This window comes from Vanellus vanellus (assembly GCF_965231255.1).
Source record: "Vanellus vanellus genome assembly, chromosome: 6".
NCBI lineage: Eukaryota > Metazoa > Chordata > Aves > Charadriiformes > Charadriidae > Vanellus > Vanellus vanellus.
The window spans coordinates 40,800,337-40,818,142 of NC_138911.1; the positions used below are offsets into that span (position 1 = coordinate 40,800,337).

General features: G+C 39.2%; 1 protein-coding gene across 2 annotated transcripts in view; it reads right to left on the reverse strand.

Moving 5' to 3' along the window:
* Nucleotides 1-3,268: 3,268 nt before the first annotated feature.
* The window catches only part of PRKD1 (protein kinase D1), a 145,981-nt gene continuing 131,443 nt past the window's right edge, over nt 3,269-17,806 (reverse strand). For both annotated transcript variants that reach the window (XM_082484759.1, XM_082484760.1), the window contains 2 exons: nt 6,447-6,532; nt 3,269-4,229 (listed from right to left, as the gene is read on the reverse strand). In XM_082484759.1, coding sequence (XP_082340885.1) covers nt 4,011-4,229; nt 6,447-6,532 — 305 coding nt within the window. In that variant the 3' untranslated portion in view covers nt 3,269-4,010. The remainder of the gene's footprint in view (nt 4,230-6,446; nt 6,533-17,806) is intronic.

The window sequence follows — 17,806 nt, forward strand, 5'->3', positions numbered from 1 at the left end:
TTTTTTTTTTTCCCAGCTTAATAACATTTTCCACGTCACCTCTGTGACTTCATTGTCCAGGATAAATTCAGGTGTGCAGGAGAGGTGTTAATTTATCCAATAACGGAAAATAAATAACCTAGTTTGTTTAACCTCTCAAACAAAAAAAGTGACTGCTGTTGACACAAGAACCAGATGGTTCTTGCCTTGCCATGAAGTCAGGATTTACAACTTTCTAATCACTGGAGAAGTGAGATTCTAGGAAGGCTTTTCAGTAGCGAGGTGCAGAGGGGAAAGGGGAGGGAGGAGAAAGAAAAGGGGAAGGCCGAATATCCAACCAGTTTTGAACAGATCCTGCTAAGCTGAGAATAAGGAGGTCTGATGTAGAATCTGAGACAATGGGAGACAAGGCCCACTGACAGGAACTCCCTTCTGTCCTACGATGTGAAGGTGTGGACGGATGGTCACACGTGGCTGAGCAGCTGCGCGACACTCGAGCTGAACAAGTTGTGCAAGTGCATGCTTTTTGCTCACCTTATTTGCTGAGTTAGTTAAACTGCCTGGAAAAGACGGTGGATAAAGAAAATATATCTGAAGGAATAAAGAAGATGGTAGAAGTGAAAATAGCAACTTAACATAAATCTGAAGTTCTAGCTTCCAAGTATGTGTTGGCTACTTCCCTGCACTCCACAGCTAAGCTCTGACACAATAAACGTGCCTACAGATGTATGATTATGTGTACACATGTGCTTGATATGCATATGATATGCAGTAGCACAGCAGAAAAGGAAAAGCCGTCATGAGATCCTCAGGTCGATATTTATGTGCAGCGTAACCACTGTTGCATTTTGCTTCCGCGATGCATGAGCAGGAACTGTTGGTCTAATGGAAAATCTAAAGGCCATGGAAACACTATTACAGAGCAGCCTACCATTCCCTTTCCCTGAGTAAAACAAGCAAAGGAAAATCATGTAGGACGACACAATCGCAGATTTGCTTCGGTACACTTTGATGCTGATGTATCTGGAAGAGCAAGTTTCCATTTAGGCTTTGAGTTAGGAATCAGTGAATTCATCTGTCTGGCTGAACTGCAAACAGTTCAAATTTCACATTTTTGAACGGCAGCAGGGAAAATTTTAATTTATTATATTGGCTAATGGCAGAATCTTTTTAAAAAAGCAATGAATATTTGCACAAGTTCCTTAAAGCGATGAAGCAAGCTTCGGTGCTAAAAATAACAGGCATGGGGAGGAAAAAAAGCATGATATGCCCCTAGTAATAAAACAAGAGTTCCTTTGAAATCATGTTTAGTAGCTAGTCAGAAAGTGCCTCAGAGTAGTAATTTATTTATACTTTTGTCTGTGCTCTGTTGGCAAACAGTTTATCAAAAGTGCTCCATGGGATTAAATATGTTTATCAACATAGGTCTGTGCTTGGCAAACCCTGGTGCATACTAAGCATTGTTATGGCAGAAATCAGCAGATGATGGGCTTTAGTGTAAGTACTCCCTGTCCCTCCTTCATTAAAAGTTGCGCTGGTTTTAGTTTTGTCACCCAGCTTCTTAGAGATGCCGTTGCAAGCTGCAAAGTAGTTTGCTTTCTATTTTAATCTCCTGACCAGTGCCTATGGTAGAGAAGAGAGTGCCAGCGCATTATTCGATATTTTTGAGAATTTAACTATGTCGTTCAAAATTACCTTTGGTCCAAGGTTGGTACACTAACTGTAAATAAAAACAAGCCACTAATAAAAGCCTGACTCACCTAAACTGATCAATGTGAAAGCAGAGCTCTAAATCTCTGTTACTGGTTAACACAAGTGGATGAGACAACAAAATGAAGGTACATCTGTGAGGTCATGGCTCCTTATGAACACTCATGATATCCACACCTGAACAAAGTCTATATGATTCAGATAATTTTCCTCAATTTCCTTTCAGAAAAGTTAGTTAATTCGTCTTGACTCCTGGAGTTGCTAAAGAGCAGAATATAATCTTTATACAGCTGTGAGCCCACCACTGCGCCGTTAAGTAGACTTGCTTTTAAATATGCGTATATACTTTTACTGACAGAAATTTGATAATGAGTCTGAGTCTATTTTTATGTTTATTTTATATCCGATTTAAGATTAAGAATGAGGCTGAATGAAAAAGAAACAGCAGCAAACGATTAGCCAAATTTAGCCTTGTAGGAAAGTCCTGACTGAAAATATAGACATTACAGCACGGCAGAAAAGTCAACACACTCAAACTCTGCCCGAGCAGAGTTGTTTCAGAACATGTTACAAGGCTAGTGTTAGCAGAGAGCTTCCTGCAGGGTCCAGCTGAAGCGGGAAAGGATTTCTGAGCTTGAACTGGTATCTTTCCTTTCTGGGAGTAGGGCAAAAGAGGTGGGGAGGAGGAAGAAGAGATTAAGAAGTCATTTTTCACAATACCTTTTAGCTTTCTAGAAAATGTAATTTTTCTGTTTGAATAAATGTGTTTTTTCTTCATTTCTTCTACAGTACACACCATCCGTCCAGTAGAGGTGCAAAATAAGTAAAACTCTGCTGGCTCTGGTAATGTTGCACATCTGGCATAAGCTTCCTCTGGACAAAGCTCTTCTTTGAGGAAAGAATGGATTTATCAGACAAAAAGCTCATGGTTGTAACATAAAGCCAAGATTTGATCAGTAAAAGTTCATTATACGTGACTCTAATCATTGCACCTTTCTGCTTCTCGTCCCGTGTATCTCTTCTTTTTTGACCTCACGGTTCAATACCTGTACATCAACTGTTCCTTTCAGAGCTGGCCTGTGCCATAGAGCAATTTTCAGCTTGTCATGGAGTTACTCTGGCACGTGTTTTACGGTGCAGCCTGAACCTCTCTCACAGTTAAAGCTAAATGGGTTAGTGTTGGAACACTAAGTAACGGCTAGAAATGAAAATTAGTATCTTTAAAGTTTTCAGGGGAAGGAAGGTGGGAACCCTGTCAGTTCAATACAACTCAGTACAAAAGCAGAAGCAGCACAGTTCTCTAAAAAATAAATTCTCATTAATTTCAGTAGTGCAAAAGCAGAGCACTCATATTCCCCACTGACCCGGTACGTTTCAAAACCGATTGAATTTATGATGTAAAATCACCCAGGCAGGTTGTTACAAAGTGCGTTTCATAGGTACGCAGGTTATCTGGCAGCATTTTCCTACCGACCTCCACATGGGCTTCTCAATGATTAACTAACCTACTCCACCTACCTCTGATGGCATTCTAGGGATTTTTAAAACAGAAAGATTAATCAAATGAACCTATTTTAACAAGACTTTTATTGAAAACATACACAAAGTCAACAAGTTATTTAGCTTCTGAATGTACATATTAGAGAATATTCATATTAGAGAAGAATATTTTAAGAAAAGGGGGAAATAACAACCGACATGCTGCAGTTTACAATACTAAGGCATTTAGGCTTAAAAGTAAGTTATAGTGTGTGTGTCTGTGTGTATTTATGTACACAAACACATATACACAGGTTATCTGCTTTGAAACTGTACAGTGCTATGCAATTCAGTATTTTTTGCTTTTTCTATTTTTTTGACACTAAATAAAGCTTTTATCCAAATGGTAGAAGTTGTTCACAGAACAGCAGTTATAATCTACTCTTCAAGAGTTTGCTTACAATTACAATACTAACGATGCACAAAAAACCCCCAGATCTTTGTGGGAAAGTTCTCTCTTACCAAAATGAGGCTCAAGTAAGAAAACCACTAGTTTGCAAAGGCACCGTGGAGACAGGTTTTAATATATTAAATACAACATGAATCATTCACAATAACAAGTTTAGTGTTTCTGGGAACTTTTGTAAATACAACACAGTTGGTCACACAAAAATGTTTCTGTTGATTTGTCTTGGCAACTCAGATACATCAACAGTGTAACAGCATAACAGCTTTGTTCCCATCTGACAGAAAATAATGGCAGTTCTGCAAGGCAAACGTTAAACCTGACCGTATGTATTTATTAATTCCACAGTGTTTTGACAGATTATAGGGGATGCAACTTAAAGGATGCTGACACGCTCACTGAGGGCTTTCATTTCTGTTTCTTCTAGCTTGGTGTTTTCATTATGGTTAGCGCTTGGACTGATAAGGTGTGCTGGGTACTGCAATCCATGTTCTCCTGAATACTGTTCCCATCGGGAGTCGTCACTTTCATGGGTGATGTAACGTTCCCCCATTTTACATTCCAGTTCCCGTAAATCTAACCAGGTTTGATAGTCCTGAAATAGAATAACAGTATGAGTTTTTAATTCCCTAAAATATATGACGTTCCCTTCTACTACCGATAATATGCCAAGTGATATTAACTTGGCAATCTGAAGGTCAGGCATCCCTATCGTTCTGAAATGGAAACATTTACCATTAATAAGTATGAAAACTGCCTGTAGAGATAGATTTCACCTCTAGAGGATTGTTTGATAAATTAATTTTATTGAACTCTGTCATAAGTATAGTATGGAGATATTATGGGTTGTTTTGCAGAACGTATGGATATGGATTTTGGACAGATGTCCAAAATATCTAAATGAAGCATGGGTGGTAAAACAATTCCTCACACCAGTCACAAGATGAATACGGAAGAAGAAACATCTTTAAATCATACATGTACATCCTCATGATCTGTATCAGACACCAAGACCGTCACTCCATCTCAGAATAATGGTGCAGGATATGAATTCAGCTTGGGCTAGAAAAAATCTGCTTTTTCAAACTTAGGCAATTACTGGTGTAGTCAGAGACACATACATCTAAGCATCAAGGTATTTTGGAACTCCTTGTTGACAGTCAACAGTAAGACTGGAAACTGGTTTGGTTCTCATGCTGTTTAGACCACCATGCTCTGCAGCTTCTGATTTGCCTAAAGTGTATCTTGAGTTTCATAATTTCTTTTCTTATTCCCACCCAAAGCATATATGAAGCTGCAGTAATAAAGTCAATCCTAGCCCCATACAGACTAACCTCTGCTCACAATCCTGTATCCAATTTTCTTTTTCTCCTGCACCTTGTTTCAACCTAAGACACAACGCTGGTCACCTACCCAAACCACCACAAAGCCCCCCCACTGTAAATGCAATAAAGCATTCATCCTTAGTATCTCACATCCTGACCCGCTTCTTACGCGGGCATCGTCTCAGAAATCATCTCTACACCTCACTGCCCTGCACCACTGTTATCTTTCCTTAGCCCACAGATCTTCTGGAAAAAGGACTCATCTCATCCATGGTGCTAGAGCTGCTGCTGTACTGCCTGTCCTTAGTTCACCTCCACTCACTATTGCACAGTGCTAAAAGTGGGTATAGAGAGGTGAAGGACTCTGTCCCATCACATGAGACAGCCAGCATCCTTGCTGCAGACCTTAGCCCAGATCACGTCTCTGGTCCCCAAAGGCTCAGAGAAATGCATTCTACAATGGTTGCCAGGGAGAAGAGCAGTCTTGGAGGAAAAGACTGGGGAGGGACAGGAAATCCAGGAGGAAAAAAGCGAGCCCAGGAGAAATGTCCCTGGGGAAGGTGGGGTGTGGGGTGGGAGGTTGCAGCCCTTTTCCTCCCATACCAGCAGGTCACCCTCTACTTTGAGAAACAGTTGCAACTGTAAGGTACTGGAGTAGGAGCCAGTTTTCAATTTGGATAAAGATTTCTTTGGGATTGCAGATTACGCACCTGATCTGTGCCACGCTTGTGCCATGATCACTTTCTTAGATGCAAATGTGGATCCCTTGGTTGATCCCACAGGCTGATGTCCCAGCCTGGCCTCAGCCTGTCCCCGTGCCCAGGGAAGAGCTGAATACCCTGGCCTGGGGTGGGGTGGCCCCCAGCCTGCCCTGCTCCCTGCCTGAGGGCGGTGGGACGGGCCCTGGCTGCTCACTGCACTGATGCTGTTTTAGGTCTTTAATTTGCAGTGAGTTGGCCGCTGACAGGATAAAAAGGACTACCATACGAGGAGCAGAAGACAGTGGCTGCTAGTATCTCAAAATTTCCCAACATTTCAGTTTTTAGGTGAAGATTTCAACTGCAGGTGGCTAATACATCTTCCTGGAAAGCATACAACTTCACTAGTTCTTTTGATGACTGTGAAGTGAAAGCTGATTGATTAGTTTTAATAAGAAGTGAATCTGGTTGACTCCAGGCAATGAGATAATGTAAGTCAAATGACTCGAATGGGTTTTTATATATACGTATATCATGTTCTCAGTGGACAAACAAGATAAAATACTTTTGTAATGTATTCTGAAAACATGAAAGGCTTTAGTATTGGAATCTAATTTCAAATTAATGAGAAAGTATAGGTAAACTGGTGAAGAAGTATGAGGTACACAGGATTTGAAAACATCTTCAGGTTTGTAGATTTGCTTAGATTCTACAGTGCTTAAAGATGAAAATTTATTATATACTTAGAGCCTAAACGCATAGGAAAAACCATGGAATTTGTAGCAATACCTGTAACCACGGGTGGCTTAACGTTTTGTCCACACTGTAGCGCTTTCTCATTTTCACTTGCAACAAATTATTTATGAGATCAATAGCTGAAAAGAAATAATATTGGAAAATGTCAGTTTAAATATATTTGTTTCAACTAGGACATGCAAACAGAAAGACGGACACAGGTTAGTTGTTAAAAGAGGACAGTTATCCCTCCGTATCCAGCTTTTTACAAACTGCAGTCAATGTCAATGTCCCTGAAGGTACCCATGCAACCCTTCCTAACAGGTTTACAACTCTTTTACTAATTGGTTGCCTACTAGCTAGCATATCACCTGCCTCCGTGTGTTCATTTGCAGGCACACAGCAAAGGCTGAAGATAACTCTGACTCAGTTCCTGCTCAAGTGAAAAAAAAATCTCATGTAAGTGAGGACTGCAGTGTTCTTCAGGTACCACGGTAAACATGTATATATACATATATGTATGTACAGATTTCTCTGAGACTCTCAGTATCACTTTTAGATGACTGACAGCAGCTCCTTCCCAGGCACTGAGTGGAGGAATCAGGTTTTGTAAGTCACTACATCATGCAATACTATTCTTTTGGACTGAGCACTGCTTCTACCTGCTACTCAGCAGTCTGGTGTTCCATAAAGGTGAGAGGGCTTCTTTACAAATTTCTTAATTTCTGTGTTTTTGAAGGAGTCTATGATTCACTGAGGTTAAAAGTATGTATGCTGTGGTGCCTGAAGGGAAGAGGCCCGTGATTCAACAACCAGTGCGTGGAACTGCACCAAGTGACCCATTTGGAAAAATCTCTGGGATGAGAGAGAGGAATTGGGTCTGAAACATGTCAGATGGGCATTGTTGCCAGGTGGGTACTGAAGGAGCTGAATAATCATCTTGTTTGTTTTAAGCGCAGGAGATGGGACAGAATTCTTTAAACTGGTACACCTCTGAGGTTGTATTTTGTGCAGCAATATGGAAAAGTTTTTCTTTTTCAACAGAGGCTTTCTCTCCCCAGGCTCAATTTGCCCACAGAGCACAATGTCCAGCAAAATGGGAATGTATACGGCAGCCTATGTGGATGTACGCAGTAAGTCTGACAGACAAACCTATTCTTAGCAATAGTGGACTATCACTAAAGTAGCCATGACTTCCTGGTGCTGAATATTATCTTGGAAATCAAAGCAATTGTGGGAATGAGATAAAACAAATCTCGGGACTTCTGACAAAGAAGGCATTGCCAGAGGTTCTGAGCCACGCTTTTCCTGGAGCAGATGGTCCTAATTTTACTTTTTCTGTTGTGGACAAACAGGTTTTTAGCTACTGTCTCTTTTAGTGTAAAGTATGGTTCACGCTAAATTCTCTAAGTCATGTTCATTTTGTTCCCTCTCAAAATGCCTGTGCAGTGGATGTGGGATGAGAAAGCCAGTGCACAGCCAATAGGACCACTCCTGACAGGTAGTAGCACTCTGAAAACTCATTTGTTTTCCAAAATTGTGGGGTTAATCTTTTTCCTTTTTATTGATAAGAGAAGTTCTCAAGTTCCAAGCTATGAGGAAGAAACAGGAAAGTCAGTCATATGCCCCAGTTCAGTTATAGATTGACTTCTGATATAACCTGGGAAAAAGTAGTGGCCACTGTTTCTATCTGATGCATGGAAGGGGAGAATATAGTTCTTACCCACTGCAGTAAATCTGGGTATCAGCAAACATCAGCATCTTCTGCAACACTGTCACCTTACTCTTAAATTCAGTGGAATTACAATAAGACTTCAGTCTGTCTTTTGATAGATAGGCCAGCGCTGACTGTGAATTTAAGAGGGTTCCCATTTGTTTATCTTTGGTGGTATTCAGGTGTATATGATCTTCAGAGTTAATTTTTCATCATTTACTACGAATCTCAGTTTGGAAAACAGGTCAAGAACTTGAGGAAAGAGTTTATTGTCCTGGGAACTGATTTCAAGTCAGCCAACTGTTGAGATATAAGTGCATGTTTCCCAAGATGTGCCTCTATAACTGCCAAGTACCTACTGAATATTATTCCTGCCATGGAGTATTGATAATGTCTCTATTATGCACCTTCTGTCCGACCCACTGGAAGCAGATATGACTGTGAGCCTTACAAGTAATGAAATTACACATAGCTATTCAGCCTCCCTCAAGTTACAGTGGGATGAAGACTCCTTTGCCCCCTTTTTTTCCCCTTGGGACAATGACATACTAAATGTAATAACACATTTCTTTGTATTCTTGAGGGGAATGACCAATGGTTTGTTGAACAGACTAGAAAGGCATTGGTCTAGAAATAATCACATAAGAAGGTACATAAGAAAAGATAGGGAAGGAAACTAAGACAAAAGTGAAAAGGCAGCTTCACAGGCTGGTTCAGGCTGTCAATGTTGAGCAATCATTTGTTCTTGAGAACAGTTTACGCAGATAATCTGCTTGTTGCACCACTGGAATATTGCTGTCTCCATAACAAGTTTTGGTGTTGGTTTTTAGTTCTTTATCTAGGGTTCTTTTTGCCAGGACAGTTTTGAATATCCCTTGTCTCTTAGCAATAAATAAGCACAAACGCGACGTGACTATTATAAAGACTCACGGCCCAAACTATCTGATACAATTCCATTTGCTTTAGTACACCAAGTTTTCAAATGTAGGTGAAGAAAGAGAGCAAACATTAGTTTCAACATTTGCTATTTTTTACCAGGAAATCATGCAATCCAAGAAAAGCCACTTCTCAAGCGTAAGAGTTCTGAGTATCAGAAGTCAAGATGCCAGTGACACGTACTGGCAAGGCAACAAAAGGACAGTGTAAAGGAAAGCGGAAGCTAGGGAGTTCAACACAGACAGGCTGAGTGCTGGAACTGAAGGATTAAAGGACCTCCTTAGAGATCTGGAATAGTCTGTTAATGAGAAAATTCTGAATTTAACTGGTGTTAAATAAATTGTAGAGGTTCAGACACTGACAGGTTCTGTGGGACTATTTAAAGGAAATGAGGAAAGATCCTGGTTATTCTCTCTGTTTCAGCTTAGAAAAACCCATCCTGTCCTGATAGTGTCCTGACAGCCATTATCTAACATAGTTTGGTCTGGCTACAGTTCATACAAAATGTACAAACAGTAACATTCATGTTGACTCAATTTCCAAATTAAAAAAAAAAATAAATCATATAATTAATAGTTTGATGATTACATTTTGAATTGTGCTGCTTAAAACCACTGGAGATAAAAATTTGGAAGGTATCAAAATTCAGTTTAGACATACAACTTCAGTGTGATTCAGGCAACCAAACTGGGGCATCAACTGAAGTGAAATTAAACTTTCTGTCTAGGAAGATGAAGCAGTTTTGAGGAGAGGGTAGCAACTGCACTGTATTTTAAAGTAAATTTTATGATTTTCGCTAGAGACTGATTATTGTTTTAAAGTAATCCTTGTCAGGCATTTTAGGAGCTTTATAAAGTTTGACAATATCCCTCTGTAAAATCAGTAATTCAATAAATGCAGAACATTAAGAAAGACCTATGGCCAGCACATCATCCACGGGAATCCAACAGGTTATCACCAAGGAAGCAACCTGAATGAAAGTTCTGAGAGGATTATGGTACTGCTTTTTCTAACACTTCTGCAGGCTCCTGTTTACTTTCTGTGACTTAAGGATAGTAGCCAGCTGAGGGTTTATCAAGTCCCAGGAGCTGGAGACTTTGTTAAAGGAGATAAACTAGCCAACTACTCCAGTAGCATGACTACTGGTCATTTAGATAGGTGATCATTCAGCAGAGTCCCCGGTGGGAAGATTCAAATGCAACTTTAAAAAGCTGTGTGTCCCCTTGATTTTAGGAAAGGTTGCTCTTTAGTTACATTTTACTGGAAAGAACCTCCGGAGTCAGGAGGTTCATGTTTCTAAACTGCTTATGGCAGTTTATTAGTATGGCAAATAATTAACTGTAGGAAAGACACGGTAACAACTTTCACTCTAAGTATCAAATTAACACGTGACGATTACGGTTTTCATAGGAAGGACTGCTTTAACTCAATTAGGATCTGACCCACACATTAACGCAAAAGTTTACAAAGTATCTCAAAATCCTATTATGAACCTACCATTCATTTAGTCTGACCATACAGACTTTAGCTTTTCACGTTACAAAAAAAGAAATCAGTTTAAGAATATCAAGAAAAGCAGTTCTAAATTAACAATAAATTTATACTTGGTCCAGATTTTTAAAAGCACACCCATAATATTAGCTATTCTTACAGCCATCACTTGTCAAAATTTCAGCTGCTGCCATTAATGCAAAACTTAGGAATCCTAGGCCCTGGATTCTTCTGAGTATAGCTCTGTTGGTTAGTGGTATAATTTTTTCATAAACACAAACCCCTTCCCTATTGCTGGTCAATACAGCTTTGTTGACAAATGCTGTAGCATAAATGCAGTTATTTTTGGCAAAAAATAATCTTCAGCTGGCAGAGATTATTATTTTCAGGGACATGGATTCAAGAAATCCTTGGCAATTATAAGCTGCACCTCTAAAAGAGAGGTTTTCTAAAACTAATCAATCCTAGCAAACACGTAAGTAGAGCCTTAGTTTAAGGCCTAAGTTTAAGGCCTTAAGATCTTAGTTTAAACAGCTAGTTAAACATTTACTGAGGCAGAGAGCATCTTTGAGCTACAACATGCATTTGACCTCCTCGTACTTAATGCTCATTCATGTGACTTTGCCATTAATGTGTGAAAGAGCTTCTACTCACATTATGCTGAAACAAGTCTATATAAATACTAAATACTGGCTTGAAGGCAGCTGTGGTATTTATTTCTGACTCAAAAGCAGTGTACCAGGCACACCATGATAAAATTTAACACATAGAAGAAATTACTTTGTTTCTTCCCAAATTATTAAATAATACAAAGTAATGTGAAGCACCTAATCAACAGTGTGCGCATCACACAGCTCATCAGGGTGGTAGCAGCAGCTGTGTTGGTAGTTGATGAACAAAAAGTTGTGAATACAATGATTTATGAAAATTCCGCAACAGAACAAAACTCACCAAGAATAACCCAAAGCTTGACACAGCACGTTTTAAGACCACGCAGTTCAAAAGAACAGCCACCACAGTGAAGACACATTAGGTAAAATACACTTACAGGCAGAGGGACAAAAGCATTCAGGGAGTTCTGTCTTTATAATTAGCAGTATTTATTTTTTGTAACCTGTAGCTAAGTCAAAGTAAATCTTTTGAGGTGATGAAGATTTGGTCGACTGGAAGGTCAAAGTTGGAAATGAACAGTAATGCTGCTGTAAATAGGCTCCATGTTTGACAGATGTGAAATGTAAAGCTAGAAAATAGGAAATAATTCTGCAAGTAGATTCCTCTGTATGAACATCTAGCAAAATTCCACAATGAAATCTGAATCCGAGTCAAATTATCATACACCAATTCAGTGAATTTGGAAATGTAAGCTCGCTGACAATCATTGAAGACAGAACAGAAACAGCAGATTGGGAGATGGAACGTTGAGTGGCTGTGACAAAATATGGTTTTCTACAAGATACTCAAAGTTTACCACAGAAACTACCTCTCTACTGTAACATTTCTATGTAGGCACACAAACACAAACTCAGTATTCTTTCAAAGAGAGAAGCTATCAGAGAAGGGTGGGAAAATGCAACTGCTTAGTGTGGGTGGAAATCAGAATTGTGTACACACACCATCTCTGGAAAACCTTAAAATGTAAAACAGTTGGGTTTGGTGAAGTTAGAAAAGGGTTCTTGTGCATGAGGGCTAAGTTTTGGGAAATTATGCTCCCAGAAACATTCCGAATGGATAATCAGCTGGGAAAAAATACATTTGTGAGAGCTACAAAAATTGAAAAGTCTTAGTTTGTATAGGTTAGATTTTAGTGGGGGAAGAGGATAGACAAAGCATTACACAAAAACCTAGAATTGCTCAGCAGGAAGAGTTGATGAGATTAATCCAGATGTTATGACATCAGACAGACACATTACAGAGAGAAAAGAGTAATAGTCAAAAGACTAGACCATATTCCTGAGTGGCAGAGAAGACAGAACTGTTGATAGCGACCGAAAGACATTAGACACTCAAAAATATTATCCTCAAATCGATTCTGCCTCCTTTCTTGGCTTGTGACTGTAGATTTTTATTTAAAAAATTGCTAGAAAATGCTACAGAAAAAGTAATTCTCAAGCAAATAAACTAATACAGAACACACTATTACATTCATAGCACACTTTTCCTCCAAAATACAATTTCTTCCCATATGTTTTTGTTCTGAACCTGCTAGACTTTAAGTGTATTATTTATATAACCATGCAGTTTAAACTGTTATGGGTCATGTGTTTTTACAAATCTATCGCCTCATCAGTGCAGTTTAGAATTTTAAAAGCCAACTGAATTTTACCTTAAGACCAGTAATTGAATAAGGAACACAGAATGGGAACACTTAGGCTACTTTACCATTGTTGTTGCTTTTCCAGACACAATGTTTAGGTATGACCTATCTCATTTTTTTTTTTTTTTTTCCTTTTAAAGTTTTGCTACCCTCTGCATTCCAGCTGCCAAATTAGCATGCTGTTGCTTGGCTATATCACACAAAGCATCTACTGAGCATGAAAACCAAAGTGGGGATAAACACAGCATCATTCACTCTAATTTGTGCACTATACATTAAATGCAAAGAAATATGTGATTTTGCTAAAAAGTAAAATAGCTGAGCTTTTAATTCCTCTCTGTTTACAATAAAAATAGAAATAAACATGGCAATAACTCAATGTAGCTATTCTTAAACTTTTTACATGAGTAACGGTCTGAAAAGAGTACTGAAATAACTACAGTTACATGAAATTTTACATCCAATTTGGCTCTCTGAACCAGAGTAATAGTCATAAGCAAGAAACAAAAAGTTTCAGTGCTGTTCTGCTTTCCTCAGTGTCGATTTTTGAAAAAGGCATGCAAAAATTCCTAACACTACTTTCATTAGCTGTTTTACGAAAAATTATGTGCCCTTTAATAAAGTTGTTCTACAGATACTGGCAATGCACTTGGCTGATGATCGCTTCCCTTAATCTAAACTGAAAACTGCATAAGAAGGTAAAAAACCCACAACTTTTGAAACATTTATGGTTCCACTACAAGTACATACACAGAATTTCAAGCAACTGAGTTACTGGGGTTTAAGAAGTAACTAGCTCAGGTGTACCAGCTGTGTATGTTTGTGATCCTAACCTGGTACAGTTGGGAAGTAAACCCCCCTATCTATTGTTTTAGGGTATCTGTTATCTGCCATCGCTTGCATCAAGCAGTATTGTCAATATAGACAGCAATAGATTTGAATAAACATTTTTTGTTGTTGTTTTTAGCTCAACTTGAAATGTAATTCCTTCTACTACTTCTCACTGTTCTACAACAGTGTTTCTAGGATTATCATATTATGAACATTCATAGCAACCAGTACTGACATATTTCAACAGTAAAACCAGAAGAAACAGCCACGCACATTGCATTTCGTATGATCAGAGAACCTGAGTGTTTTTATTGGCACGCATCAATCAGAGTTAATATTAATACTCTTAGATGGTAGCTGAGCTCTCCTAAGCTCACTGAATTCTCAGTTTCTGTCTGCTATTACTGAGGCATTTAATATAGTCTCTGGATAAAGGTATCACTTTTAAAATCTACCTGTAATGTACAATTCATAGAGCCCATTGTTGAAAAGTGCTTGAACCCAGCACTGTCTTTTGGACATATGAGAAGAATGGAGTAAGTAATGGAGAAAGAAAGAATATTTACAATATTTTTACTTATTGTAACCTTTTGACAAATGGCTCCCGTTTTTCAAATTCACACTGCAAAACACTTTAAGATCTTTCTTACCTGCGTTAAAGATAATATTTACTTTGCATTTCTTTATCTGTGACAATAACACTTGTCTAATCAATTTTGCTTTCAATTTTTTAATGCTTAATCAGTGCATCAAAATTTTGGTTGAAGGCTTCTGTGAAGACTGCAGCTGTTTATTATGTGTTAAACTTCTCTTAAATAGTTGCACAAGTTTTTAAATGTCAATAAGTAAATCGGACTAACTGCTGGATCTTCAACATTTTTTCTTTCTTACAAGTAAAAATATAGCTTAAATAATTTTGTTTTAAATTTAAAACAAAGAATAATGCTTCTTGCATGAAAATATCCGTGTAGATCCTTTAAGACAAACAGCAGCTTCAAATCATACCAACTTGAAAGAGATAGGCTGATCAACGCTTATTTATAAGGACCTTGCCGGATTCTGCTGCAGGATAACATTCAACGCTGTGATATAACTCCCTCATAAGCTAGAGTGGAAGAACTAGTTGATGATAATTAATGTCCACTTGGGAGAATTATTGCTATGATACAAATTCCAGGAAATAGTTAAAAAAAGTAATCATAGTCATGTATGTTAAAACTTCTGCTGAAAAATCTTCAATGATTAATAATAATTAGCAAAATGAATAATGGAAAAGGTATGGCAGGCAAATACCCCATTCATTAGCTTAACCTGTTGGGATTAAAACTAATTCTCTGTCTGAATTTTGTGGATTTATAGCATTTAGCGCAGAGAAATTTATGAGCCTCAGTGAGTATATTTTAGCTTGAAATGAGCTTCACGTTTCCAAAGTTCGCATTTAATGACACAAATTACTTGATGAAGTGGAGAAGTGGAGACCAGTGATAAGTGCCGTTCGTCACGGGTTGGTACTGGGACCGGTACTGTTTAACATCTTTGTTAGCAACATGGATATTGGAGTTGAGTGCACCCTCAGCAAGTTTGCTTACGACACCAAACTGTAACAGTCACCATGCTGGAGGGAAGGGATGCTATCTAGAGGGACCTGGACCAGCTTGAGAGAGCTGGGCTTGTACAAACCTCATGAAGTTCAACAAGGCCGAGTGTAAGGTCCTGCAGGTGGGTCAGGGCAATCCCAAGCACAAATACAGGCTGGGTGGAGAATGGATTGAGAGCAGCCCTGTGAAGAAGGACCTGGGGGTGTTGGTTGATGAGAAGCTCAACATGAGCCAGCAATGTGCGCTTGCAGCCCAGAAAGCCAACTGCATCCTGGGCTGCATCAAAAGAAGCATGGCCAGCAGGTGGAGGGAGGTGATTCTGCCCCTCTGCTCCGCTCTCGTGAGACCAGACCCGGAGTACTGTGTCCAACTCTGGAGCCCCCAACACAAGAAGACCTGTTGGAGTGAGTCCAGAGGAGGGCTATGAAGATGACCAGAGGGATGGAGCACCTCTCCTATTAAGACAGGCTGAGAGAGCTGGGATTGTTCAGCCTGGAGAAGACTCAACTCCAGGGAGATCTTATAACAGTCTTTCAGTACTTAAAGGGAGCCTACAGAAAAGGCGGAGAGGGACTCTTTATCAGGGAGTGTAGTGACAGGACGAGGGGTAAACGGTTTTAAACTGAAAGAGGGTAGATTTAGGTTAGATATTAGGAAGAAATTCTTTAGTGTGGGGGTGGTGAGACACTGGAACAGGCTGCCCAGAGAGATGCCCCATCCCTGGAGGTGTTCAAGGCCAGGATGGATGGGGCTTTGAGCAACCTGGTCTAGGGGGAGGTGTCCCTGCCCATGGTGGGGGGTTGGAACTAGATGATCTATAAGGTCCCTTCCAACCCAAACCATCCTATGATTCCATGAAATAATTTTTATTTGCAATGTTGAGTAAGCAACTTCACAAAATCTTTAAATAATCATGTGTTTCCCCCCCAAACGCTTCAACAATTGATAGCATCACTTACAGATTAGATGTGTTAGGACACTGGGTACAGATTTGCATTTTAACCATGCTAGACGGTCATAGATAACACAAACTGGATGGGGCCAGCAGGTGTACAAGGTCCATGCACCTGCCCTCTTTTTGACCTGTGCAGGAGAGTGGACCAGAGCAGCTGACATGAGAAATCCGTTCCTTTATCTCCTCTAGCTAATCAGGAGTTTGAGTTCAATGTTGAGCTCTAAAAGTCAGCATTATCAAGTAATACTTGGACAGAGATCTAGACTCCAGCTCCCTGTGCTAAACACAATGGATCTGTTCAGACTGTTTCCAAGTTATTGTTTAGCACAACGGAGTGGCTCATCAGCTAGGAATTCAGAATGTATAATAAAATCACAGTGTAAAAGCAGATTTTAACTTAGTAATTTGTTTAAGTGTGTTCCTTCCCACCCTTCTGCATGCTTGCAGCCTGTTATCCATCAACTCTTAATGAAGGCTGTGATTCTATGAAAGGAGAGATAACACCCCAGTAGGTGAGTTTTCTGTAGGTGCTTTACCAAATCTTCACCTCTGAATGCAGAAATTGATCTTCTGTCTACCACAGTAGAAACTTGTGGGAGACAATTTCTTGCAGCCTCTTCTGTGTTGATTGCTGTTTGCTTGTCTCTAGCGCCAGATAAAGCATTGCTGCCAACAGATTCTGTCAGCTTACATATCAGAAGTGTGTGGAGGTTCAGGAGGACTTCAGTGTGTAATTGTGCAGATTTATAGCTGCTTTTTTTTTTTTCCCCCCAACAGATCTCATCAAACTTCATCTGCCGCCGAGATAAAACAACAATGCTCTCAAAGCACTTTTCAGCTGAGAATCTCACATGGCTGTAATATATATTACAGTGAGCAGTAGGCACACTTCTCTAAGTTACCATTAACATGCAAGTTGAACATGTTACCTGAAACCCAGAAAAACGGTACTGTAAATAATGGAAATTGTAAATGCTAATATTTTAATTCAATTTGGTACATATTTCAGTTCAGAAAAAAAGATAAGAATCTGATGTTTATGATTTTTCCTTTACTTTAAGACTTATGAAGCAACCTGGCAAGTTGCTTCAAGTCGAGGACATAATGATTAAAAAAAAAAATCCCAAAGAAAATCAAGCTGCCTGAAAATGTTTGTTATGTACGAGAAATGTTGGCAAAACCAGAACTGATATTTTTGTTAAACGCCCTACATAGTTGTTTTCAGAGACATCTTTAATAGAATTCATTTACCTCCTTTAAAGATGTTCATAGTGAATTATTCAAGTTATTCTTTTACTAATAAAAATCTTTTATGTCATTGACACGAATCCGAGTTTCAAAAGCCTCACCGATTATCTCCAAGCCTTCCCCCACCTCCAGAAAGCTTCTTCTATGACACTTTCTCACTGTTCTTGCAACCTCATCCGCTTGGAATTGTTCAGTATCTTTTTTATCTTTTCCACAGGAAGACTATCAGGGTACAGCATCCTACTGAATGGAAACTAAAGTATTGGCACAAGTAGAACCAGAAAAAGACTGCAGAAGTACTAGAGCTGAAAGAACAGGTACAGAACT